Source organism: Cheilinus undulatus, linkage group 13, assembly GCF_018320785.1.
Source record: "Cheilinus undulatus linkage group 13, ASM1832078v1, whole genome shotgun sequence".
Lineage (NCBI taxonomy): Eukaryota > Metazoa > Chordata > Actinopteri > Labriformes > Labridae > Cheilinus > Cheilinus undulatus.
The window spans coordinates 39,922,309-39,947,989 of NC_054877.1; the positions used below are offsets into that span (position 1 = coordinate 39,922,309).

The 25,681-nt window shown below is 38.2% G+C and overlaps 1 protein-coding gene across 5 annotated transcripts in view; it reads left to right on the plus strand.

The window, feature by feature from the left end:
- carmil3 (capping protein regulator and myosin 1 linker 3) overlaps positions 1–25,681 on the plus strand; it is a 214,089-nt gene that overhangs the window by 71,684 nt on the left and 116,724 nt on the right. For all 5 annotated transcript variants that reach the window (XM_041804349.1, XM_041804345.1, XM_041804346.1 and 2 more), the window contains 5 exons: positions 5,949–6,043; positions 6,440–6,510; positions 6,676–6,749; positions 21,140–21,215; positions 25,241–25,329. In XM_041804349.1, the coding sequence (XP_041660283.1) occupies positions 5,949–6,043; positions 6,440–6,510; positions 6,676–6,749; positions 21,140–21,215; positions 25,241–25,329 (405 nt within the window). The remainder of the gene's footprint in view (positions 1–5,948; positions 6,044–6,439; positions 6,511–6,675; positions 6,750–21,139; positions 21,216–25,240; positions 25,330–25,681) is intronic.

Below are 25,681 nucleotides of genomic sequence, written 5' to 3' on the forward strand. Positions count from 1 at the left end.
TTCCAATTGATATACAGAAAAGCTCTTTAAAAATTGAGTTCTAGCCAAAACAGCAGCACGATAAGTTCCACACATATAAACAATATGTGACAATATTAAGTGCTGCTTATAGTTTGAAGACTACAGTGCATGCATCACTGCATCATTTGCATAAAAATGCAACTTTGCATCAGTAATGTTACCACATTTATTATTTATATATTAACTCTGTGCACTTAATATTTGCAGTTTTGCAAGGAACTTTGACCAATTGAACGTTTAAATAATCTTTTGGAATCTTGTCCTGGCATTAGCTTTGAATAGAGCTCTTTAAAAAAGGGGTTCTGGTGAAAACAGCAGCACAATAAGTTCCACTCAAATAAAAAACAGAATATAACAACAAAAGTTGAATCAATTAATAGGCAAACAAAATTTTTGCTGTAAAGACATGTGCATAAACTGGTCAAATGTTCCCTGACTCTAGCTTTAAATCACCCAAACTAATACAATGTTCAAGCTTAAGATGACCCTGAAGCTCAGACTGAGATGTCAAAGCAAAAATATTAAAAGCACTTTAACAAAAGACCAAGCAGGTTTAAGGAATTTCATACCTGATGATTGTGATGATGCTACTAACAGTTTTTGGAGTCTAGAGATCAGAGATAAGAAGGAAATTAATGCAAAATGGCCTCACATAAAAGCATACCAAGGTTACATCCTTCTGTTGTACGAGAAAGACCAACCACCTTTCTCATACAAAACACAGTGAAGGGCACAACACCAGACCAGAGATGATTTACAAGGCAGCATGGTACACTGAGTCTGAGAGGATGATGTAGCACACATGAAAAGAATATCACCATAACCTAATCACAGACAAAAATCTTGATTGAAAAAGTTTCTTCCCTGCATCAAAAGAAAAACAGCATTTGTTTAGGTAGAAGAAACCCAATTTCATCTTCAGTTTCTTTGTAAGAATGCATATGTTGACTAAAATTATAAGGACTGGGTCAAAAAACGGATTCTTCAATTCTGATTGATTCTTTATTTAAAATATAGTTATCAATTCATAAAATCCAGAGATCAATCTTTTAATAAAAGTCTTCTCCTTTTCCTGGCACCTCCTCACGCTTCTCTGACTTGAGTTGCTTATGCGTCTTGAAACTTAACCTACACTTTCCTCTAAAAGCTATTAGACTCGATTCAAGATTTGAATCTTACATCCAATCTTATTTTGGAGCATTCTCTGAGAATCTCTAAATGTTCATGCAAAATAAGTTTTATAACTAAACTAGAAAAGCACTCAGAGAGCACTTTCTTCCAATAGTACAGAATCCTTTAAAAAATTCCTGTTTCCAAAGGGTGATCTGGATCAGTCCCAAAATCTAATCAGTTCTTCCTTATGCCATTTCAGACATTTCCTGAAAATTTCATGAAAATTTGTCCATAACTTTTTTGAGTTATCTTGCCAACAAACAAACTAACAAACAAACAAATGAACAAACCCACCAGATCACATAACCTCCTTGGCGGATATATCCTTGCATGAATTGTGAACTGAATCGAACCTGGACTTTGTGAATCAAACTCAGATCAATTCAGGCAATCAGTGGCAATAACCAGACGTAGTATTTGTATGTTTGAACACATATAATCACCCTATTGTTTAAGATAAAAATCTGAGCACAATCTTGAACTTATGACAATATAAAGTGCTGCTTATAGTTGAAGACTACAGTGCATGCATTACTGCATCATCAGCATAAAAATGCAACTTTGCATCAGTAATGTTACTACATTGAGTATTTATACCTTAACTCTGTGCACTTATTATTTGCAGTTTTGCAAGGAACTTTGACCAATTTAACATTTAAATAATCTAATGGAATCCTGTCCTGGCATTAGCAGCAGCTTTGGCCCTGGAAACTTTGAATAGATGAGTCAGATCATTTTCTCTTCCACCATTGCTTGCTGAAAAAGCTTTTATATTAAGATCCAAAAGTTGAACTCTTTTCAAATGAAAGGGCTGTGAGCGTGACAACAGTATTAGCTGATGGCAAGGTTGTTTTAAGTGCTCACAAGGCACTGAGTACCAAAAACTCAGGACAACATAGTCCAGAGACTGTTGTATTTAAAATAAGCTTAGCCAACATTGAACGTGTCACTGTGGACACAGGCCGTTAGTCATATTTTTCACTGAAGTTTGATGGCATTTGCTTCATCATTTTCACAGACATTATTTAGTGTACTTCTTTTTTTGCTAATTAACTTACTTGTTGATAATTCATTGATATTTTATTTTCAGACATTTCAATAAAACAAGAAAATACAAAAACTGTTGATGATAAAAGGACACTTATTTTAGCCTTCCCTTATTTTCTTTTAACAGCACATATTTCATGCATTTATCTGCTATATAGAGTTCATTTTTCAAACTGTTCCAGAACTCCATTTCCGTAGATAGTTATGCATTTACTCTTCATTGCTGTTTTAGCACACAGCTCCGTGAGATTGGGGTTCCCTTCAAGGTATTGAAAACATCACTTGAATATGGTTGGAAATACTGAATTCCTTGCTTTATACATTATTTGAGCTAAATTGTAATCGACAGAAACATACTGACGGGAAAATCTCCACGGAGCATTTTTTGACAACAGCTATTCAATTACTGTATCAAGAGTCTGGCTAACATTTTATTTTCAGCAATCTATTGATATGTTGTCTCTCCCAGTCTTGTAACAAATGAAAAGTAGGTAACAAAAAGGCATCCTCCAAATGCTGATAGATACTGTAATCTGTGCCTGATCTTTTTTAGGCAAAGGCTAAATCTGGTTCTGAGTCTTCTCAAGTCAAATACCCTCTTGGTAGTCTTGTTAATTAAGCTGTCAAAAACTATGTATTTATTTATACCCGTATCTTGGGGGAGGAGTCGTTGCAGAAAGTGTAAAGGTTATACTTGTGCCCTTGGTCTGTCTCTTGGGTTCTGAAGTACTACACTAATACAGCTGGGAGTTTAATGCCTTGCTTAAGGGTTCTTCAGAAGTAGAAGCTGAGGGAGGAGCAGCATAATATTTACCATCTTTCTCCCCTAGCTGTAATTGGGATCAGAGTTTTTCGAATCCTAAACACTGCTTTCATCTGAAATCAAATGAAGTGCCTCTCTTGAAAGTATTGATATTGAGAGTGATGTATTTGCAGTCATGCTGGCAGCATAGCTCTGGGCCTGTCAATGCCAGTCTGTCGGTTCTGTTCGCCACTTTGGTGATCTTGTGACTTTTTTCTATTGGTGCAGTGGTTTTCAATGTCTGACACTGTGGGCGACCCCTCAGGCTAAATAGAGACAGCTGGGCTGCCACTGTTGCATGGTGCTGGTGATTTTGAGGCTAGCTTCACGCTCCTAAACTCCATCACTATCCCTTTCTCCTGCAGTTTTAAACTGTAATACTTACTGTACAGTTAGTTCCCAATATTGGCTTTATTACTTACGTGAGCTGTGGGATAAAGCTGCTGCTGTAAAGGCTGACCAGGTTTATAAGTAGGCAAAAGAAAAAAACTAGAAAAACTTCCTGCTGTTTTTAAAACGTCAGCATCTATGTGGCCATTTCACTTTATGCAGCATTTTTGCAACACATCTCTTCCTCTGCTTCTGGGAACTTTTAAACAAATATCCTTTTTTCAGATAAAACATGACCACAATGGGGATCCTTTCAGCAGATCAGAATCTTTTAATCATTAGTCGAAAACTTTTTGTGACAAATACTGGCATGAATAGCGTCCATCTGTCTCAGTTGTACTTTGGAAGGTCCAGTCACTGGTTAATTAGTGTTCCTGGCTACCATTACACCATGAAGACAGAAGAACACTCCAAGCAGTGGGCTCAGAGAAAAGGTTATTGAAGCCAGAGGATGGATACAAAAGTACTCCCGAGGCACTGAACATCCCCCAGAATCAGTTAAATTTATCATCAAGAAATGGAAGGAATATGGTGTATGAGTAAGTCTGCCTAGATCAGGACATCCTCACAAACTGGGGGACTGTGCAAGGAGACCAGTGAGAGAGGCCACCAAGATACCTATGACTACCCTGAAGGAGTTACAAGCTTTATTAATCAATCCAGCAATCAATCAAACTTTATTTATATAGCACCTTTCAAACAAATTCAATTGCAGTTCAAAGTGCCTTGTACCAAAGTGATTAACAAAAAGGTAAACTGGTAAAAAGGTTTAGGGACTAATGCACGCAAAAATAGTTTACTTAAAATAATTAAAATGATGAACAATAAGAAAAAAGACAGAGATAAAAGACAAAGCAGAAAAGGGAAGAATTTATAAAATAAGAAACATTAAAATTAGCATAAAAACAGTAAAAGTAATAATAAAACAATGATAAAAGATTTAACATTCCAAATGATTTAAAGCCTGTAAAACTGGACATAAAAACATAGATGATCATAACTAGAGTTAAATAGAAGCCTAAAAACCCTAAAATTCAGATTTAAAATTTTCTATAAAAAATAGAATAAAACAGAACAATGATTGTGATAATCTGTATAGTCATAAAATGATAAAGTACTACATACTTTAGCAGCTGAGATGGGAGAGACTCTGCATATAATAACTGTTGCCCAGGTTCTTCGCCAGTCAAAGCGTCATGGGAGAGTGGTAAAGAGGAGGCCACTGTTGATGAAAACTATTAAATCTAGTTTACCAAAAAGGCATGTGGGAGACTCCATGGTCAAGTGGAAGAACGTTCTTTGGTCTGATAAGACCAAAATGATGCTTTTTGGCCATCAGACAAGACACTATGTTTAGCAGAAATCAAACGCTGCACGTCACCACAAACACACTATCCCCGCTGTGGAGCAGGGTGGTGGAAGCATCATGCTGTGGGGATGCTTCTCAGCATGGCTTGTAAAGGTAGAGGGTAAAATGAATGTGACAAAATAAAAAAAAATCCTGGAGGACAATCTTGTTCTGTCTGCTAGAGAACTACGGCTTGGGAGAAGGTTTATTTTCCAGCAAGACAATGACCTGAAGCATACAGCGAAAAACTACACAGAAATAGTTTGAAGACAAGAAGGCTAATGTTCTGAAGTGGCCAAGTCAAAGCCCAGACCTCAGACCAAAAGAGAATCGGTGGCTGGACTTGAAAAGGGCTGTTCACTCCCAGTCCCCTTGCAACCTGACAGAGCTTGAGCAGTTTTGTAAAGAATGGTGTAAAATTGCAGTGTCCAGATGTGCAAGCCTGATTGAAACATATCCCCATAGACTCAGTGCTGTGATTACAGCCAACATTGTAGCTCCTGAATACTGACTTTAAGGGGTCAACATGTGTACGATCATCTTTTTTACATTACATGTTTTTATTCAATTGACATTACTTTGTAGAAATCTGAAAGAGTTTTTGGTATTTTTTTCCAAACAAGACAACTTATATTGATCATGATTGATTTATAAAATCACTAAAAGCATCAAAGGGAGTAAATAGATTTTTAGGCACTGTAGGGATGTGTGCTAGCCATGATGTGTCTGCATGCTGGTGATTTTTAGCAGGTGGCTATGTCCCTATTTTGCCAAATGTGCATTTTGCTCTAGAGGAGAGAAAATGCTCAGAAAATGGTCAAATTCATCACAAGGTTATCAGTGGGTATATGATGTTAGGATGATACGCTAAGTAAAGCATGGCTTAAGTTAGCAGCTAGCTTCAACAGTCTTCATTCTTCTTTGTAGATTAATATTGTGCTATAATCTGTTCAAAATGCCGCCATACCGTGCTGTCTTTCATTATGCTAACTGCTAACATCTTGTATTTACATCTGCCGGTACTGTATTAGCATCCTCACATTGAAACTGTAAGTTTTTCTTCATACTGAACTGAACATTAAGCTCAAGCATAGCTTGCTAAAGCTTAGGGGAAGTGGCTTTTGACTCCTTTAGTTTGAACTTCCTCTCTCTGATTCTGTCTTCCAGTCCTCCCATTTGTCGAGCTGAAGGAGACATGTCAGATGGCAGTCACAAGTTTTCCCCAAATTCTGAATCGTCATTGGAGCCCCAGAAAACTTGCGGTGAGTCTGCCTTCATTGCACCAAACAGACATTGCAATTTAGAGTCCAAAGCATTGTCTGACTCACTGACTTCACCAAATCATTTTGGGGACTAATCTTTAAGTGGGTGAGAAGACCAAAGTTGCTGGTTGCGCTCTCTTTCTGATGGTAATCCCATTAATCTACAAGAAGAGCTCGTTCATGGTGCAATACTTTCATCTCACCTTAAAATTTACAGCCCATCTCTCTCCCTCTTTCTCTCTCTGCTGACTATCTGTTTCTTTCATCTCCAGCCTGCACTCATTTTTCTCTACATTCCTTCATACATCCTTCTTCCTGCTTCATTCTTCCCTTGTTATTTCTGATGTTATGGTCTGGTCCAGATTGATTTTTTGTCCTCTCCTCTCTGTCTTTCAGGTGGTTTTTCTGAGACCTATGCTGCTCTCTGTGACTACAATGGAATTGGCTGCAAAGAAGAAGTGCAGTGGGTGAGGAACAATGTGCAGGCTGGACAAAAGCACTCCTGTTTGTTGTGTTTTGATTGTGTATATTCCAGTCCTTTGTGCTCTTCTTTGTCTGTTCTGTTTTCTGCGTTAGTCTCTGCTTTCTCATCTTGCTCTCTTTTCTCTCTGGCTCTGTTTTCTCTGTTCCAGGACGTTGACACAATCTACCACTCTCAGGACAACCGGGAGTTCAATCTGCTGGATTTCAGCCATCTCGACAGCAGGTGACACAGTTTACTGACATCTTAACCACACCCGGGCTGATTACAGCACACCAGCCTGCACTGATTGAACAGACACAATTAACTTGTGCCAAACTTAGACTGCAGCACTATTCAATACAGTTGGAGTGTGGGTGTATACTGGCTCTGTTCTCAAGCATATTGCATTTGAAAATGAAAAAAACTAAATTTACTGATACTTGATGACTTCCAGCAATAATTTAAGGGTGTTTAAAATGTTAATAAGAAAGTAATAAGGATATCAAAACCTAACCACAAGTTAAAATGAGCTTGTATTGTGTAATATTCTTGGTTTTGTTGCTTACCAGTATGTGATTGTAATCCACAGACAAAATAATATACTTGGCACATTCCTTTGTGAAGCTTTGCCAGAGCTGTACTGCAGCCATCTTTAAATCTTTCCCTTTTTAGGGGCTTTTTAAAAAATTCAGACAGTCTTCAGACACTGGGACACCTACTCACTGCAGTGCCTCATTATTTGCATCCACACAGGAGGATTCTACACTTGTTGAGGTTTCACGTTGGAGAAGATTAGCTTCCAAAGCTAACAATGATATGACAATAATCTGATATACCTTCTGATGCATCTGATCTCTGATTAAAGCAAGATAAATTTTACCTCTTCAGCAGATTGATAGCTGTTTAAAACCAAAATGTTTTTTTAAAGCCAGCCGGATAATAAGATCCTCTTTTCCACAATGTTGGGTGTTGAGCATGTTGGTCTGCACGTGTTGCATAAAGGCAATCTAATGTCCTTTAAATACAAAGCTGCCAGAAGAGAAAAATTAACTATATTCTTGTACTGCGATGCATCAACCAAGGACATCCATCTGTACAGGCACAGGTCTTTGATAAACAGTTAAACAGGCTTTGAGAGTGGAGATGTACTGATTGTAGAAATCAGAGACCATATTGATGTCCAGTGTGTTTTTTAGTGTTTGGTATTTCTTTGTGTTTTTAGAGGACCTTTATGATTTTTTGTATTTAAAATTGCTTGGTAGTTTCCCCCTGTCTTGAAATGTCACTGGATCATGTCTTAAGTCTGATTAATACGTTTTGATTTATACTTGCAGTTGCTTACACACCTCCTATAGCTGAATGTGACTATGCATTGAAACAAAGCAGACTGAATGCCCTGTGGTTGGTCTGTCTCTGTGTAATATCTACAGACATATTGTTTCCACTGTGGTATAAATGTTATAATGAGAAATGCTCCAGACAACAAACCAATTGGTCAGATTTATTTGCCAACATATGAAAATATTGGAAGTACATTTCTTTGTCTAAATATCTCATTGGCAAAACATGAGCGAATGAGTTCCGCCTAGACTAATTCAGCGGCCAAATAGTCCATCACCTCTTATATCTCTTTTTTATTCATTGCAGTATTTTACAGTAAGTCAACTAACTGTCATTATTCACCAGTTTAACATAATATTTTTGGTGCCAGTTGCAACTACAGAATATGAATGCGTCAGAAACTGGCACTATAACCGAAGAATATATAAAGAAATTGTACTATTGAGTAGTTTCTTTCTTTATTGCAGAGCGATGGAGACACACCTACGCACAAGCATGAAGTGCATGATGGCGTAGGTGGTAGAGTTTCAACACTGAAGTAAACCGGGCTTTTCAAAGTGCATGCTACCAATCTTTCTCAGAGATGGTTTAACACTCCCTAGTGCAGACATTTTCTTTCATGTTTGACCATAAAAATATATCAAAGTTTGACTTCTTCTACCAATAAAATACCCAGTATCTATGTCAGGATTTATTGCACAAGCTTGCCAGCGCTGAATTGATGCAACACATGCATTAGAGCTTCAATGAAGCCCAGGAATTCCAGCCCATCCCCATCCAAGCCTTCACATGTTCCCCAAACACGACCCATAAATTTGAACTCACCATTTTTTAAATAGAAAATGGCTTTCATAATTGAAGTTTTAAAGCTGTTTTAACAACAGAAATCTGTTCAGACAATGAGTGCCACCCAGAAGTATGTGTTACAGAAGTGATCATTTATTATTTATTATATTGATGAAAAAAGCCTGAGAAGCCGTGAGGATGACCAGCAGCCACACAGACATCAGTGTGCTCTGACTGCACAGAGCTTTATGGAGGTAATTTATGGTCTGCAATGCTCTTTACTCACTTCATTTGTAAACATAGTTGCATTAGAAACGCAGTTATTTGCTTCTTTTTCATCCACTCATGCATAATTTCATGCTGTGCTCCCTCTCCCTTACTAATCCCCCATGCACTAACTCAGCGGGTGCTCGTGGAATGGAGCAAACTGACAGTGGTACTTTTTAACTGCTTTTCTCCCTCATTATATAATAAACGTACACTCTGCTTCACAAAAAGAACTGCACATTTGCCTTGAATACTAATCGTTTGAAATTGTCAAATGCCCACAAGAGCATTAAGATGCTTCTGTTACTGCCATGTTGCAATTTTAACAATACATTACATCTCTAATAACCAGTAGAACTGGTAATATGCCTTGTAATCTTTACAATATTACTGAGGGATTTTTTTTTAAGTTGTTACAGAAATAATAGACTAAAACTCAAAGATTCAGTTGTGCTGCCTGGCAAGACTTCCCTTGAGCCCAACCTGGCCTAGGCTCAAAGGACAGAAGCCCCTCCTTGGCCTGTCTCAGGTTCAGGCAAAGAATCTAACCACAAACATGGATAAATATTGGTTACTTACATCAGTGCATGTCACATTATTTATAGATGGGCTGATGACTGTTAACAACTCAACTTAATTCAGTTTTATTCATGCAAAACCTTTCATACAAATGCATGCAGCCAAATGTGCTTCATAGTGGAACAGTAGATATTAAATGAAATCATAAATTGACAGCACTAGTTAGAAATTATATATATAAAAAAAGTAAAGAAAAGCCAACAATAAGTTAATAGTTTTTAACAGTAAAATAAATAAACAACAAAAAATGCATCCCAAAAGAACAATAAAAAAATCCAGGAATCAACAAAATACATGACAACCAAGTAAAAGTTTTGCACAGATAACTCAACGTAAAAGCAATGTTATAATCATATCAAGAGGTAGAGCATCTGACAAGGAAGATATCTCTCAGTGCTAACATTCAAACAATCCGTCTGCACATCTATTTTTGGGAGGCATGTCAGAGTTGTTTGAATGTTTTATTTATTTGACCATATGCTAATTCTGCAGTTCGGATTGACAGTTTGTTAACCAGGCTCTGTGTGTGTGTGGATGGTGGTTCCTGCAGATCTGCACATTGGCTTTCAAGGCTAGAGTATTGTACGAGTTATGCCATACTAATTCCTCCCTTGGAGTTATTGAATGTAATATCTGCCTAAAGGCTTTACAACCGTGTGTTAACATAATTCAGTCCTGGAGCTATACTCTGTTCCTGTGGCACAGTTCCTACTATTTATAACAATGCCACAATGTCAGTGCAGTGTGGAGAATCCACAATGACTTGAATGATGCAAAATAATCTGAAAAAACGGAAAAAATGATGAGACTTAATCATTAACGCAGTGTGACTGTGTGGCACTAATTTATGTGCCGTTGTTCACTATGGAAATGTGATGCCATTGAACATCTATATCTTCTTTTTCTGTGAGTGCATTTGAAACAGTTACGCAAGATGCTTTTGCTGCACTGAATGGTCTACACTCTTGTCTTGGGACCTGTAACCAAAAATCTACTTGAAAATCTAAACAATAAATGCAACCAGGACTGAAGTCTTTGGGACTCAGGATGATATTCAGTTCTATTTTAAATCCTCAGTGCTTGAGTCCAAAAAAGTTAAAACACATCATTGTCATAGAACTTTCTGACAACTCCCTACTTTTAAAAGGCTTTCCTTTTCATTTTGCATCAGGATGTTTTGGGTAAACGCTTCCCAGAATGGTTGATGCATCTTGTCATCTGCCAGTCCTCGTCTGATCTGACTTTAGAGTTGCTGTTTGTCTTACAAGCTCCTCTCAAGGTAAAACATTGAGTGTATTAGTCTTTCATTTTCTCTGTGGCTCACTTGCTGTCCTGTGTCGATGTTCAGTTTTGTTAGAAGTTAGCTAAGATCACAGGGAAGGAAGGGGAATGATGTGCATGTCAGAGAAGAATCAGGAGCTCGGAAACAGCTGTAAGATGCCATATGTCATCTCTTCCACCTCCCTGCTGGTTTCTTTTAAAGTACCACTTATCCGTTCCCTGATACATTGAGGAAGTGTGTACGTGTTGCTCGAGTGCTGCCTATCATAAAAGACTCGACAGCTGACATGCAAATGGAGGATTCAACTAAGCTAACTTGCCTTTTCTTTAAGGGATGTTTTGTCCTTAGAAAACCCTGAGGCCTACACTTATTCTTTCCACTTTCAGGCGTAGAAACAACAATCCCGACCAGAGACGATACATTCACACTTAAAAATGCACATCTCATCATTGCAGCGAAGCTGTGTTATGCTGGTAAATCAAAAAGCCATTCATAGAAGCATGATTGCAGCAGCAACTCATGAATATATTAATGTCTTCTCATATTGAGAGCCAAAGTCTCTGCATCGCTGTTGTTTTTCCTCCAATGGTTTATATAGAGTGTGATAAAGAAAGTGCCTCTGCAGGGAAAGCTGCCTCCCTATGCTCTTTTTAACATCTTCCTTTAACATATTGGTCCCGTGAGTTCACAGTCCAGTGCTAAAGACTCCCTGTTTCTCTGGAGAGGTTTGTCAAAGAGAAACTACAGCGGAAGCAAAGATTTGTCACAGGATAACAAAAAAAAAGCAGAGAAATAACTAAGAAAGGGTCATTAATAGCTTTAGCAGCTGGATACGAAACTCCACAGTAGCACTATAGCTGTATAGCTGAAGGTCTCGTTAACATGATCGTACATGCCTTAAGAGAATAAATATATTTCAGTTAAATTGAAAAAAATCTGTAGTAAATGTTGCTGTAAATTTGATGATGTTGGGTTGGCAATGTGCGTGGTTATGCCCAAAGATGAAACAAACATCAGGTATCAGGGGTTGGCAGTGATTTTCAAATATTTGAACAGGCTTCCATGAATTTAAAAAGGGTTTCATGCAACAGTTATCTCATTTTAAAGATATATTCCTTCAAGCCTTTGACTGGCACTATTACCCTACAGTGGCTGTTACTAACGGCTATTAATTAACAAAGAAGAAGAAACCAGTAATGTCTGTTTGCTTTTGTTAACTTAAACAAAAATCTTCCAATGAACATTCTTATGTAAATAATTGATGAAAGAGAAATGTAGATGGGAAAAAACTGAACACTTTGTGTCTGGGGTTAGCCTAACCCTGACCCTGCCCCCCAGGACAAATACTTTTTTTGAACTGAATTTTAAATGGGGCAAAATGTGGAGCTGAGTGATTCACGTGAGTTGTAAATAAATTATCCCCCTAACACTGCAACGGTTTAAAAGCACTGAGCGCTTTCATTAGTGTGTTGTTTAGTTGTCTAACTTTTCCTTGGTTAGAAACTAGCTACAAGCCAGTTGTCATGTTTTTATTCAGTGTGAGGTGAATTAGTCCAGACGTCTGCCTCTCCTGCTCTGACACAGAAAGGCATCTTCACTTTGAGACCACAGTGCACCGTAATGTCAGTGGCAAACTAATAGTTGTAGTGGCTGTCACAGTGTCACTTAAACCAGAGGAAGAAACTAACATCTCCACCTGAAGCAGGCTGTGGCTGTCTCACTCTCAAAGTGGCCATTAGGCCCAGCTCTCTGCTAGTTTTGTAATGCTTAAGTTCTGTTAAGTGTCTAATAACAGCCACGTTCTATGTCCACCAGATTCTTTAAAACATGTTCTTGGTGCTGCAGAACTAGGGATACAACCAACAGTTAGGTTTTTTTCAAAACCCAAATGTAGGTCGTTCTACTCTGTAGGTTTGACTGAAGTGCAAAACTTGTAAAAATTTACTTTAAGACTATCGTATGGCTACTCTAGGTCATCCAACAGAAAAAAGATCTTCAACTGTCAGCTACTTTATGATATCAAACCAGGGTCTTTTTCCATATAGTTTAATATCAAAATGCTTTAAGAAAGCTTAATTTGCCTACTAAAAAATACTACTGGCCTTTTCTATGATGTCACATTTTTATCCTACAATCATCACAAATCATGAACAAACCTGTGCAAATGTAGCAAGTTAGGAATTGTAGATGCCATAGAGTCTTAAAATGTATGAAGAGAGTCTTGAAAAAGGTATTAAAAAGTATTACATTTAAGGTCTTAACACACTAGGTCCGTTATTTTCGGTTGCGTTTTTTTTTTTTTTTCGGATCCGTAACCCGAAAAAATGTCAAGCACTCGGACCTTGCACACTGGGTCCGATGCGTTTTTTATTTGCCTTCACTGCGAAAATTTGTATATGTTGGAAATATTTTCGTACTGCGAGCCTGTGTCTCTGTCACTTCTTTAAAATCCTGCTGGATCCATCCTGACAGAGAACTTCATACAGCACCCATTCATGCGTCATAGCGCTGAGCTAAGTTGGACAGATGGAGAGTAATTACGTCCCTGTTATGACGTGTGAGTAGGCTACAAACTTCTGCCTTTATCTGTTATATTTCCATATCTGACATCTACATAATACACCAGCAAACGAAGTGGAGAGCTTCAGTGTGCTAACATGATTAGAACAACATGAGCTTGATTTTGTTTTTTAACGTACGAAAAATTTGGATGAAATATTCGGACCCAGTGTGCAAAGGCCTTTACTGTCAAATTATTAGCATAAACCCTGAGTTTGGCTGTAATTGTCAGTTATTTTGGGTGCTAACGTCTTCTGTAACTTCATAAACACTACTTCACATTTCCAGATTCTGTCAGATAGTATATTTAATTGCTATCCTGGCATTAACAATGAAGGAGGGAGAAAAAGAAAGCAAATATGTTTAATTGCACACAGAGTGGGAGGAAAAAAGAGACAAAACTTCATTCCAATGTCCTAACTTTCCTCAGATGTCCTGTCAGAATAAAGGCAAAAAAATATTGGTGTAACTATAAATCAATTCCAGTGTCCCCTTTAGGACAAAGCATTTTGTAAAAGGATAGAATAAAACATGCTTGGTCTGAGCTGCTTTTTGTGTAATGTGTTTTTCAAACACTGATGGTAATACTGTGGGAAAATTTTGGTTAAAGTTTAACGGTATGAACACCTAATCCTACTGTGGATGCTGTTTGCAGTCATGGATGGCATAGCATTTCCTAACTTACTTTTCAGTGAGTTATCAATACGACTGCGCAAGGAGGTAAGGACCCTCTGATTCTGTATCACATTAATCGAACGTACTGTTTATGGCTGCACTACTCTGATTGTTACATGAGCTCTTGCTGCTGATTCAGGGAAATCTCAGTGAAGACATGTCTGGCCACACCCACACAGTCTTAGTTTAGAAAAAAAACAGAAAAATAAGCTGGATTGAGCTTGGTTTCTCATAGTTATGAAAGTGTATTTTAATTAGATTCTGTGGGAGCTGAATTAGACTCTATTATACATGTTTGTTTTTTTAAATATTTCAAGCTAATTTTCAAGAGGTTTAAAGAAAGATGTCTGACTTTGTCTTTCCATGATAAATGCCAGAGGCTCTTTGTGCTGCATCCCTCCTCCTCCTCCTTCCCTCCTTGTCCTTCCACATTTCCATCACCCTGATCTCCCCTGATTGAGCCCATCTACCGTTACCACGAGCGACGGGGCCGTGCCTTTTCTGCTGACTGCTTGTCCTTTCAAACATCCTCTCTGCTCATTCCTCCTGACTGAAAGCGGACACCTTTTTCTCCGGCCCTGTCTCCTCCTCTTGTTATCCACTTCCTCTATTTTCTCCTCAATTTTCTCAGCTCTCTTGTCCCATCTTTTTTGTCTTTGAATCGATGTCCTCATCAGGAATTCAGAAAACACACTCTTTGTCTGTCTCTGTTGGTCAGTAGCAGAGGGGATTGTGTGTGTTGAGATTGAGAATACAGTCCAAATATTTTGTTACTGCATACACTTCTGATTGTTTTGTGCAAGGAACTGTTTACTACTTCTTTGTGCACTTGCTTGACATCCGCTCCACTGTGTGCATACAATCACACAAACTCAGTTACAAACACCATTCTCAATGCAGTGTCCAACTTTTTCCAACTTTCTGCCTGGTTATTTTTCCTCTTATTGAAGCAGGACAGCAGCTCCACAGCTCACCCCCACCATCTGCCTCACCTGTCACTGTGACAGGACCTGAGTCATGGTCAGCACAGGGTTAGACAGGAGCACTGATTTATTATCCTATAGCACAATGCATGCTCCAAAATCCAACCATCTTCCAGCTGACTGTGCTGGTGCCGGGTCTAAGATCTATTATGAATATTTATGATCCCCATGGGATATTTTCTGATGTATACTGACCTTAGCTGTAGAAGCACCATGGATGTATTGTTGAGAACTCAATATGGCATTGATAGTCAGCCATGCCTCTCATTTTGTCCAGTGGCAAGAAAAATGAGGAAAAAATCATTTGAGATTCAAACTATATCTTTCCTGTAAATCACCGCTTGAAGATATATTTGTGTAACTGTTGACTAACAAATAGGAGACCGTACAGCATGTGATATTATTGGTAAAGGTGAGTATATTAGATTGAAAAGACAAAATGGCCATTAATGATCATTTTTAAAAATCTATTAACCACAGCCATGTGTATTGAAGAATAGTACAGACAAAGCTGTCCATAAGGGGGGATAAAGGGGGAGGTCTCTGGGACCCAGCCAAAATGGGGGCCCGTGGAGGTTAGCAAAACCATGGTCCAGTGTGAAGTTAAGTGGTGAAAACCATATTTTATATTTTACCTGAATAATAACCACTCTTATCAAATAAACAAATATTTTTATTTATTCATTTGTGTAGTGAATCTTTAAAAAACATAATTAAAATGGCTTAAAGATTGCAAAAATTGGTTAATAATGGCAAAAATGGTGGTGAAATTCAATTTATAAAGAATTCAGTGTATGATAGTTTGGCATTATAATTTTATAATAAGAGAGGTTAAATCAGCCGTGAGATTAACCCTGGCACACACTTGTCCACTTATTTGGCACTCTCCTTTACGCATGGAGGATGAAAGGTGTGTGTTATCCTGTGAGGTGCTGTTTGTGACTCAATCAAGAGAAGAAGCTTTATTTCACAAACTAAAAAAACCTCTCACAGTCATTGAAGCCTGACTTTGCCAGAAACTGGGTAGAAACGTGGACTGGACTGGGATCCTGCTGTCTCTAGCATGCGGCTGTGTGTGCTCTCTGCGCTCTATAGAGGCTTCTTCTTGCTGTTACTTCACGCTACGTTGCGTTCTTGCGCTTGTGCTGCCTAGGCCCACCTTGTCCTTCCGTGCCGGTGCCGCGAAGCGTGCCGCACCGAAGCACGGAATGATTGCACTCACACTGGCCAAACGTACTGGACTTTAGGCTGAAACGGGCCCAGGCGCGGTACGGACGGCCTAGTGTGAGTGCGCCCTAAGGTAAACAAATAGACTGTGGATGAACCCAGTGTGTGTTCATGAATGCTCCAAGTCAGTTCCAAGATATGGTACGATAAGGTACAATACACTACGCTAAGTTACTATACAGTATGGTAAGGTACGGTACAATTCCATACAATATGCCACAGTACAGTACGAGACGATAGGATACAATGAAACATGATATGATTAGTATTTGCTGAGCTACTATAGTATACAATGCAGGATGAGACAAGATGACAACTAGATGATGCGATGCATATGATACGATACAATACAATGCTGGTACGAGGTTCTAAAAACACAACATAAAGTTTGATGACAACACAGGCGTAGTGGGAAGATTGCAGTAATGGTGCACTTTATTTATGAAGGCCTCCCAAAATGCAACATGAAAATATGTTCACAAAAAAGGTGCAAAAACTTTTCATATTATTTACAACAACAACAAAAGAAATGTGGCACTATGACTATCTCAAAAGAGGAAATGCCAACAGCAAAATTGGTAGTTGATACCTTTTCTGTAACCCAGTACCATCCTGCCTTTAACAGAGAAAACCCACTCACTGGCTGTTGAGGATTACATAATTTACCCAGAAAAGTGTATTTTCTTCTCATTAAGAATATCATAATCATTTTAGCAACAGTGTCCCTTCTGTTCAATATCGCTGGCTTTTAATGATATGATATGGTACAAGACGAGACAACACAGTATGACACGCTGTGCTCTATTGTCCCCAGGGTGAAATGTGTTTAAGATTCCAGTGGTCCATATCTAGCAGCCTCATTTCCTTTTTTTTATTAAATCAGGGGGCATTTTTAATGTTTTTTTTTTTTTTTTTTTTATCATAGAGGAGGACAGTGGATAGTCAGAAACAAGGGTGAGACAGTGAGGAATGATGTGGGAAAGTACCCACAGTTCAGACTTGAACCCAGGCCACCCACGTAGACAGATTCTGACTAGACTGCTAGCCTACCTGCAACCCATACTAATGATTTTTTTTAATTTATCTGTTTAGATTTCATCAAGGCTAAGAGGTATTTATAATTTTGTATAAAAATGGCCCTGGCTGAGTCGACTGGCTTGTTTGCCAGGAGGCCTCAGCTCCAACTCTACCTGCCAGTGAATAAAGTCACTGAGGCTTTGGTCATATTTTATACTTTATACTGCTATGACAGTGTTCTGATGACCTCTCTGATCAGTTTTCCGTCTGTAGAATAAAACAATATTTCACTTGCAGTCAAGCCAATGCGTCCGGCATTTAATAACCATGAAATTTGCTGAGCATAATCAAGCTCCCCAACGGATAAACTCTGTTTATTGTGGACACTTCATGACCTTCCCTCATCTTTTACCCACTAGCTGTTAAATAATCTAACAGGGTTATTACCATGAAATGTTCTGAGCACAGTCACGCTCCCTGGGAGACTTTTGATTTGAATGACCCTGTGATCTTTTCTTCAGTAGCACCTCAGGACTAACTTTATCTTAGTACTGTTTCTGCTCTGAGACGTCACCGGTCTCTGTTGTGCATAAAGTGCAATGAAATAAATGTCTGAACTTTAAGGATTTGCTGGAAGGATGGAAATCAAAGTTTTACTTTGCATGATTGTTCAATTGCCAGTCATGGCTTGATATATATAGTTACAGTCACAGAAGAAGGCCTGCAGGGTTCCTTTAGCATGCAGATGATGAGCTTTGCATCATGCTGAATCTCAGTGGCCTTAAGCTGTACTTTTATTGCATGCTTTTCTTGGTTTGTGTGTTTTTGTCCCTAAGTCAGCCATGCATTTGTCATGCTTTTTTCTGTTTATGCCTTCTTTTGTTTTATGTAGCTGTTTTTTTTTTGTTTGTTTGTTTTGTTTGCAGTGCATATCTATTGTTGTTGTTGTTTAGTATTATTATGTTTTATCTGCAGCCTGTTTCTGCTAATAGAAATCTGTTGGCAAATCTTTTAACATTTGTCAGCCAAAAAGTAAGGTAGATACAGAAAGACAGATGCAACCCTGATGTCAGAAACATGAAGTTTCAGCTTTATAGCTTTGTTAGCTGAGTAGTAACACCAGAAACAAAAGGAAACAGCTATATGAATGTCAAAAAAATAGCCAAAGCAGTAACTAAATCTTGATAATTAGCTTCTTGAATACCAGTGCTTAAGTTGATGTGTGTGAAGATATGAGTGATTGCTCAGTTGCCGTCAAGGTGTGATTTATAGTCAGAGTCTGAGCAGAAAATGATCTGAGCTCATTCACCATGCAGATGATGAAATTTGTGTCACACTTAATGTTACAGTTCTTTTGTTGTGAGTACTGGATTTGAAGATTTTTTTCTGATGCATTTGTTTTCCTTAGTTTGTGTCCTTCATCCTCTTCATCACATATATTTGCTTTGGATGGCTGTACATGCATTTGTTATGGTGTTTTTTGCAGCTTTAGATATCTGTATGTTTTTGGGGCTATTTGGCTTTATTGCTATAGAAAGAGAAAGACAATATGTGAGAAGAGAGGCTGGAGGTGGCAAATATTGGTATTACCTTAGGGAATTTCATTTAGTTTGGAAACACACCTGTTATCAGAAACTTTTTCATATATAAGTAAAGGATTTGGGCACACAGTGTATTATACTTTTAAAAGGGACATGCCGATATTGTTAATGTGTGTTGATTTCTTATTCCTAAATCAATTTGAATATGAAGACCAAACTAAATTTAAAATAGCAGTGAAAATTAAAACTGCTAAACAGTATCTTTAAGTGGTAATACAATGATAATTCATTTCCTGGAGTCTTGTCATCAACCTAAGTTGATTTCTGTGACAGTATCACGCATGGATGGTCAACTGCCAGTCACGGCCTGATACCAGAGTCACAGCAGATAATCTGCACAGATCTTGCAGCAACTATAGAAAATGTGTCATACAAAATAGTGCTGCCATTTAACACTAACTCTGCAAAAACATCTATTTACATTGTGGATTTTGTTGCATTAGCTGTCCTTGGTTTTGATTTGTTCTTGCTTTTCATCTGTTTGGTATTTTCTGTGCTTTTCCTTTCAGTGCATTTGGTTCTGCTTAGGGCTTGGCAATTAATGGCAAATTAGATTTAATCACAATATGGCCTGCTGCAATTTTCAAATCGCATAATTATCCTGAAATTCTTTGCCAAAATACCAGTTTACACTTTTTTTTGCCGCAGAAATGTTATGCATTACATATCATGCATCCATTCAAGTTAGTTTTTTAGAAAAGTCTCAAAAAAGTCCTATCTTCTTCCTTTTTTGTGGATTTTCTAATTGAATATGAGAATGATATGAAAATTACAACTCCCTTCATTACAAGAATTAATATCTGATCTATAATATGAGTCAAAAGCAGCACAATACATATTTTTTGAAAATTGTTTAACCCTTGTTTAATCTTATATTGTGTTTGTTATATTTGTATAGAATGATTTATTGCTTGTGTTTGTTGAAAGTAATATAAGATGAGGAACCTCAGAAATAACTGCATATCAAATCGCAATCACAATATTGTGGAAAAAAATCGCAATTAGATTATTTTCCCAAATCATTTAGCCCTAGCTCTGTTTAGTGATGCTGTTGTTTTTTTTTTCTTTTCATCATGATTTTGTTTTGAATTTGAGTTTTTTAGGTTTTTCTTTCAATGCATTGTTTCTGTTCCTGCAGCAATTTTCATCTTTTCTTGTTAAACATAAAGATGAAGTGCCAGGAAAGCAAACGTGAACCTGCAGCCTGTTAGCTTAGCTTAGCAAAAAAGGCTCAAAACTGATCAAAACAGCAAGCCAGTGGCAACAAAATCCCCCTTCTGCAGCACGTCTAAATCTTAGTAATTAACTTCCTGGAGTGTTGTCTTCACGTAAACCCAAGCTGACCTGAATGAACAAGTAAACAGCAGCAGATTGACCTGCTGCGCCAACATGTACTCGTACAAGCGAACACATAAACACCAGCACTCTGCATGACAGAGTGAGACATTGTGGAGGTCAATTATATGTCCTGCTGTCAAAACATGAATCAAGAGTGAGTGTTGATGATGAATCTTGACACGTGCATCATCTGCTTACACACATACAGTAGGCTCTAAGAAGCAGACTTGGCTGTGTTAGTCAGTATACACTAGTCTGATGGCTGGCATGGTAATGAAAAAGGAACACAGCCTGTAGCCATTTTACTCCTCTGAGATCTAGTGTAATGTCCTGCCGACTGCAGTTACTGGAAACAGGAGCGTCCCTGGCTTGATTACACTTTTTCTCCCCCTCTTTCTCTTTCACTTTGTAGTTTCCCTCTCTCTCTGGGCTTATTCCCTCTCTCCATGCCTCCCCTCTCTCCCTGTGTTGCTGCTTGTTTGTCAGATGATATATAGCAGGTGTAGCAGCAGTGTGGCTTTAGTTGGACCGTGGAGGATACTAAAACTCCCTTTTTCCTCCCTGTCCTTCATTTTCCCTCTCAAACGCATGCAGGTCTGTCTGTGGACTCTGTGTTTGTCTGTGTAGCAGTGGATGTAGCAGTGTTTGAGGTCTGTAGCTGGGATCAAGCTGTGGCTTTATTGAATAATCCACTGACCCGGCCATCGATCTTTACATCTCTCTCTCTTTTTTTCTCTGCCTCTCTTCTCCTCAGCGGGGCCGCAGTATCAGTCATCTTTTAGAAAGCGGCCCTGCCCACAGTGTTCTCACTGTCACCATGATAAACTGCTTTTTACCAAACAGGGAGCAAAGAAAAGTTTGGCCCATGATAATATGAATTTATGGATCAATGACATCAAGTGGTCTGGAGCAGATGGAGTTGGCTTATTCAAAGTTTTGAATTGAATATCTCATATATTGTGTTTGTTTCCATTCCAGGGACTTGGCTGTGATTGTGGCCTCCATTGCCTACAACACCTGGTTCACCAAGCTGTACTGCAAAGACATGAGAATAGTAACTATCTTTTTATCTTTTATGCTTCCATTTCCTAGTCTGTTCACATTTATATCACTGAACTGTCATTTTTATCTGCTCATTTGCAGACTGCAGTCCAAATGATTATAAAAAACTCTCTGTCATCATTTCACAATGAGCCCTGGGATTTCTTTATATTTTAAAGGTCAGCTAGAATCAGTTTGCTTTTTATTTGCACCATACATCACGGACAAAAAAGATGCATGTGCAGACTGGAGTGTTGTTTAATCCCATGAGTGTACGTACAAATTAAAGTCAAGAAAGCATGTCTGCAATGTTATAAATCCCTTCTAGATGATGTGAATCATTATTAAATATTCATATTACTCATTAGATAAGCATCCATTGGAGATGAACCACATGAAAACTATCTTTTCAAAAAGTTTAAAAAGTAATTTAAAAGAACTGAGTGTAAAAATTTGCAAACGTCATTGAAGCTCTTCAGAAACTTGTTTTGACTGATAAAGATGCCCTTTAATTGTCGCCGCTTGATTACCCACCAAAAGATGTTCTCAGCATCCTTGAGGTCAGACAAAATTCAAATTAATGTCCCTTTTCAGAAAATATTTGTAAAGCTGATATTAACTTTTTTAACCTTGTAAAACTTGAATCTATCTACAATTGCATAAGTTTTTGTAAGATGTAGATGCAGCAAAATTACAGCACCAAGTGCTTCGTGGACCAGCTTTTTTTTGAAGCTTTGACTTTGTCTTCTTTGGCTTTCTCCGTCATGTTTTTGTAGCCACAGACGCCTACAGTGCATTCACAAAGTATTCAGAGCCCTTTACTTTTTTTCAAATGTTGCAGCCTGATGCTACAGTCGGGAAAAAAAAATGTCATCACATTAATCTACACTCAGTTATTCATAATGAAAAAGGGAAACTGAATTTTAGACATTTTTTCAAATAAATGAAAAATAAAAAAACTGAAATATCACATTGACATAAGTATCCAGACCCTTTGTAAAAGACCTTGAAATTTATCTCAGGTTCCCCCGCTTTCTCTGGATCTTTGCTGAGATGTTTCTACACCTTGATTGGAGTCCATCTGTGGTAAATTCAATTGACCGGACATGGTTTTCGAAAAACACACTTCCCTCTTTAGAAGGCCTCACATCTAACAATGCATACAGAGCAAAAAACAATTTATGAGGTCAAGGAACCAAGGTCAAAACTAAAATTTGAAAACCATTTTAGTTAACTGAAACTAAATAAACTAGCTCGACCAAAAAATGAAAACTAACTAAAACTGTTCAGTGCGCTTACAAAACTAATTAAAATAAACTAGAAATAGAGACAAAATATCCTTAGTTTTAGTCTTTGACACAACCATACTGACTGGCACCTACATCCAAGTCTAGGGAGTGAAAATGGCCTGATTTGATTGGTTAAGACCTCACACAGTGGTAGCTTTATGTCTTGTATTGTATTCAAACATCTTCTTTAAATAAATGAATATAAAGTGAAGAGTAGCCTGTTTGAATATGTCTAAAAAAATGTATGAGGTTTGCTCAGGCCTGACATGCAGCTGAAAAAACTGAAACTAACACTAAAACTAATGAAAACGAAACTAAAATGAAGCATATTTCCAAAATAAAAACTAAACTAGCTAACCAGCAGTAAAAACTAATTAAAACTAAACTTAAATATAACACAGAAAGTGAAAGAGAAATGAAAATAAAAACTAATGAAAAATCCAAAACTTTTATAACCTTGCAAGGAGCTGGCTGCAGAGATCAGAGACAGGATTGTTACAAGACACACATCCGGGGAAGGTTACAAAAAAATCAGTTGCACTGAAGGTTCCTAAGAAAACAGTGGCCTCCATATAATCAGCTGGAAGAAGTTTGGCACAACCAGGACTGAGAGAGACCGAGAGAGCTTCCAAGAGCTGGTCTCCTGGCCAAACTGAGCGATCGAGGGAGAAGGGCCTTTGTAAGAGAGATGACCAAAAACCCGATGGTCACTCTGATTGAGCTCCAGAGATCTTGTGTAGACACGGGATGAAGCTAAGAGAGACAACCGTCACTGCAGCCCTTCACCATTCTGGGCTTATGGTAAAATGGCTAGAAAGCCTGTCCTCAATGCAAATCACATGAAAGCATGCTAAGAGCTTGCAAAAATCTCCATGTGAAAACCAAGTGGGCTTTCATGGGCTCAGTCAGAGTGACCATCAGGTTCTTTGTCACCTCTATTTGAAGTGGATGAAATTTCTGTTGTTTCTAAGGATCGCCATACACTACATGATCGCCAAATGTTAGATGATTTTAAAATGGGTGAGACCACAGACTTTGGGACAGTTTCAAGTGATTCTTGAAAAGAAAAATCATTATCACAAACCTGCTGTTTGTGTTAATGATTTTACAGTAAAGATTCCAGGCACACATGATCTCACAGAAGTTTGCGTCATAAATGTGACTTCCCTCTAACTGGGACATGCCTTTAATTGTCAGGGGGAGAAAATCTGGCTGAGAGTCGGCTTAAAACTGTTTAATGTGTGGCCTCTAAATATTCAGTCCCAGATCATATCTTACAGCATTCCTAGCTTTGCCATTTTCACTCTGTAATGGACCATTATTCACAACAACACCACCATGCTGTGCTGATGAAGACTTAAGTGAAGTGATTCAGACAATAAACTCTTCAAGGAAATTGCACCCTGCTAATGGTTGGAGTGAAAGCAAAACATAGAAAACAAATAGGAGTGTTCTGTCAACACCTGCTGTTATTTTCATCAGCACTGTAACCTTATGTCATAAGATATGAAAAGTCAATGACAGATGTTATAATCATCCCTTGTTTAGCGCTCTTGTGCAGCTTTTGTAGAAGATAAGTGAGTCATGGGTGCGAAGGTTAGAATGTGACTCAGTCGTGGGGATGGGTATGATTTTTGGATATTCAAATCATCATTAATATATTTTAAAAATCAAGATTTCATGCAGCCATTATCTTATCTTTAATCTTTCCCCCTTTACTTTTATCAATGCTTAGTTGTACTGCTTAACTACTGCCAGATGGGGATGGCAGCACATTTGAAAGTTAATTGCTAACCACCATTACATTACAACAGAAGATGAACACATTAGTGTCTTATGGCACAGTTTCAATGTAGACCATAGAGATTCTAAGAAAGCAACTTGACATCTCCTAATTAAAGAAATTATCTTTTAAAATTTATGCAGTGAAGTTAATGATCAGGTGGAGTATTTTAAGTGACACTCTCAAGCATTTAACACTTGTTTCTTAAGTTGAAGTTACTCCTACACCATGCTTAATCGGATAGCCCGTTAATGAGACTTTCCGAATCAATGTGCATCAAGGTATCAAATCTAGAAATATCCTGTTAGATGAAATTAAAATTTCTTTAAATAATTGCCCATCATTACTGAATAATAATTTCATCTGAAATACACGTCCCTAGCTTGCATTTCTTTTTCAGCTACATTTGTAGAGCTAAATCCAAGGGCATATTTAAGGATTCATCTCTCTTTGACTTGAAACTTTGCCAACTGCTCATTTTACATCTATAGATTAAAGGTGCAGTGTGTAATATTTTGCCTGGTTGCATTTAGCAGAACAAACTTGGTAAAAATGAAACATATGAACTGTTTGTAGGTGTGTCTAAATCAGGATTTTATCACCTAAATATTCAATGTCAATGCTGATGTTTTTTAGATGCCACTGGTTGCTACGATTACTGCCATAAGTGAACATCTCAGCCTAGAAGCTGTTAGATATTGCTTATATAACCAGTTTTACACACTGTACCTTTGGATAGGTACAGTGTGTATAACTGGTTATACACACTGTACCTTTGAATTGATCTCACTGCAGAGATAGTCAGTGTCATAAATGACTGCTTTCATGAATCTGTGATAATTGTCTACCTTTATCCCTTCATCTGAGAGCCTTGAATAATTTGATTTATGTTGTAGTTTAACCAGTCATATAACCCTCTTTAGATCCTCCTGTCATGTGTCTCTGTGTTGTGTTCTGTGCCTTCAGGGGTCGGAGGTGATCGACCAGGTTCTGCACACAGTCAGCAAGTCCAACAGTCTGGAGGAGCTCACCCTGGAGAACGCAGGACTCAAATCGTAGGTTTCCTCTATAACCACCCCTGCCTGTCCCCATATTTTGTTAAATCTAATTTCCTCCTCTCACACTTTCCCCTCTCACACACATCTCCACCTCTCGTCCTTTGTCCTCTTCACCCCAGTCTTTTCTACCTGCTCTTGGTTTCTCCTTGTCTTCTCACTTCCATCTCTTTGGCCTCACCTCTTCACCTTAGATCATCTCACCCCTCCTCTCCTCCTCACCTTCCCTCTCCCCTCATCTCCTCGGCTGTCTTGACCTTTCCGATTCTGTCGCTCCTCCTTTTTCACTCTCGCTCACCTCACTTAATCTCTGCCCTTTCATCCAATAAAGCTCCTTGCTGTCTGCCTGTGG